The sequence below is a fragment of the Fragaria vesca genome, linkage group LG3, assembly GCF_000184155.1.
Source record: "Fragaria vesca subsp. vesca linkage group LG3, FraVesHawaii_1.0, whole genome shotgun sequence".
Taxonomy (NCBI): domain Eukaryota; kingdom Viridiplantae; phylum Streptophyta; class Magnoliopsida; order Rosales; family Rosaceae; genus Fragaria; species Fragaria vesca.
Genome location: NC_020493.1, coordinates 17,331,386 through 17,334,057, shown reverse-complemented (window position 1 = coordinate 17,334,057; position 2,672 = coordinate 17,331,386). Strand labels below are relative to the sequence as shown.

The 2,672-nt window shown below is 41.6% G+C and overlaps 1 protein-coding gene across 1 annotated transcript; it reads right to left on the bottom strand.

Moving 5' to 3' along the window:
• Positions 1-388: 388 nt before the first annotated feature.
• Positions 389-1,887, bottom strand: LOC101309235. Its single transcript, XM_004295856.1, has 2 exons — positions 1,717-1,887; positions 389-1,525 (listed from the first exon to the last, which is right to left on the bottom strand). The coding sequence occupies exons 1-2, from the start codon at positions 1,801-1,803 to the stop codon at positions 389-391; spliced, it is 1,224 nt and encodes a 407-aa protein (XP_004295904.1). The 5' UTR covers positions 1,804-1,887.
• Between the last annotated feature and the right edge of the window lie 785 nt (positions 1,888-2,672).

Here is a 2,672-nt window from a genome sequence, read left to right as displayed (position 1 = left end):
CTTAGAGGGGTGTTTTGTGTCTTGTTCAAAAAAAAAAAAAAAAAAGAGAGGTGTTTTGTGTTTTTGTGGTTTAAGTGGCCTTTGGGAGAGTTATTATAGCGACAGTGGGATGTGAATGACATGGTGAACATCTACAGTTACATGAAATCTCATGAAGGTAATGAAGTTCAAATGTTTCAGATACTTCATTTCCACTTTCCCAGCTTCCAAGCATACAAAAACTCCATGACAGGAGGTTTCCTACTCTGTTAGGCATGGTGGGTTTAAGAAAATAAATCCATGAACCCCCATCCACAAAATAGAAGCTGCAAAAACTGACACTAAATTTAGCACTGACTAACTAATATATAGTTCTAGATACGTGATTTTGGCAGTTTGCTCATCATCATCAACCCCGTTGGCCAATCTGCAAATCTTGCAATGGGTTAGAAGCATATGAGGTTTCTAGAGCCCCCCATGTGGGCCAATTGGCATTTTTCTTTTCTTTCGACACCATTGCATTGGAAGCATAGGAGGCTTTTGGAGCCTCCGATCTGGGACAATTCCCCTTGTTCTTTTCCTTGTTCGCCATTTCTATCTTCTTAGCTGCAGCAACATTTTTCCCTAATTCCAAGGCAGTTTCCTTTTCGTTAAACGCCATCGATATCCTCTTTGCCATCTTGATCCTTGCAGCCTCCCACACCTTGTTCCCTAATTCCAAGCTGTTTCGATTATCATCGCACTTGGACAAGTTTTTCGGGACCTCCTTTAGCTCTGCTCCGAAGGTATTGATCTTGTGATTAAGTCTCTGAGTCAGAGTTTTCTTTTCATCCTCCCAATCCTTCTTCACTAATTCCAAGCTGTTTTTGTAGGTATCTCGTTCCTGGGAAGTCTTCTCTAACTTAGCCTCGCACTTGGACAAGTTCTTGCGGACCTCCTTTAGCTCTGCGCCAAAGTTCTTAAGCTCGCGATCAAGTTTCTGAGTCATAGCAATCTTTTCATCCTCCCACTCCTTCTTCCCTAATTCCAAACTGTTTCGGTAGCTATCTCGTTCCTGGGAAGTTTTCTGCAACTCAGCCTCACTCTTGGACAAGCTTTTCATGACCTCCTTTAGCTGCGCTCCAAAGTTATTAAACCCTTTGTCAAGTCTCTCATTCAATGCTTTCTTCTCAGCCTCCCACTCTTTCTTCCCCAACTCCAAGCTGTTTCGGTAGCTATCCAGTTCCTGGGAAGTCTTCTCCAACTCATCCTCTCTGTCGCACAACTTCTTCAGGACATCTTTTAGCTCCGATGCAAAGTTATTAAACTCTCTGTCAAGTCTCTCATTCAATGCTTTCTTCTCAGCCTCCCACTCCTTCTTCCCCAACTCAAACTCAGCCGAAGCACTTGACCTGTAATTTTCGACCTCCTTTAGCTCTGCTCTCAAGTTTTTAAGCTCGTCCAAGGCCAAATCTCGCTCCTTCAAAGCTTGATCGTACTCTTCCCTCGAAACTTCCCTAGCATTGGCCTCATTTCGGTCCACCAGATCAGCGAAATCAGCATCATTCTGCACCCAATGGTTTAACACAAGTGCAAGTGCATACCCAAATTAAAACTACACTACATAAACTAAACAATATAGGAATTAAGTGATAGAGGTTAAACAATATAAGAATAGTTGCGTGAGGACTTTGAACAAACACCTGGAGTGCATTGTGCAAGTTAAACACAACCCAGTTTCGGAGATGACATACTCACCGGAGTAGCACAAGGCCGCTTCTTAGGAGGGGAACTACCACCGGTTGTCGGACTTGGACGACGATTAAGTTGCCTGATACGATCCATTTCTTGTTCGCAACGACAGAGGAAACTAAACCCAAACAATCTGAAACCATAAAGCAAGAATTGAAGAGTTAGATATTAATGTATGATTCTATGCCCAGTAAATAAGAAAGGGAAAAGAATTAGGGTTAGAAAGGAACCACCTTGCTGTAGCACGAGAGGGATTTGGAATTCCACTGTGACCGTGAGCTTTGCTTTGACTGAACTAGGGCTTTCGTCTTTAGAGCAAAGTTTGGTTTCCCAATCCTACTCTCATTTCGGCAACTTTATCATTTCCTATTTACCTAATTTTTTACTCCCCCTCTTCTGTTACAGAAAATATGATATGAAACAAGGTCTACTCATTCTTATTAGAAACCCTCTTTATATAGAGGTGAATTTCAACGGTAATTGCACGCACATAATGACGATAATTAATGGTAATAACAATGTACATAATGACTGATATAACTAATTGAGCCGTTACATCCGTTAATCACTAATGCCTTAATCTATTCTCGTCAGTTATTTTGACGAAGGCACACATAAGGTATTTTTCCTTCAACACTCCCCCTTGTGCCAAGTCAAAGTTAAAACAGTGCATATGGTGTTGCCTCATTAAAAACCTTGCCAAGTAACAAAAACCCAATGGGACAAAATAAATCTTGGTCGAAGGGAAAAAAAGCATAACGCACCTATGTGTTAGTCTCCCCCTGAAGTCTGCACTCCCCCTGACTTTTACATCAATCAAGGGTGCTAGGAACGTCCTCACATTCCTATGTTTCTCACAGGGTATCGTTGTTTTCCTAATGGTGAATACATGACCATTTCGGAAACAACCTATTGGTCGTATATAGATACTTTGCATTAGTAATGACCTACCAAAGCATTGC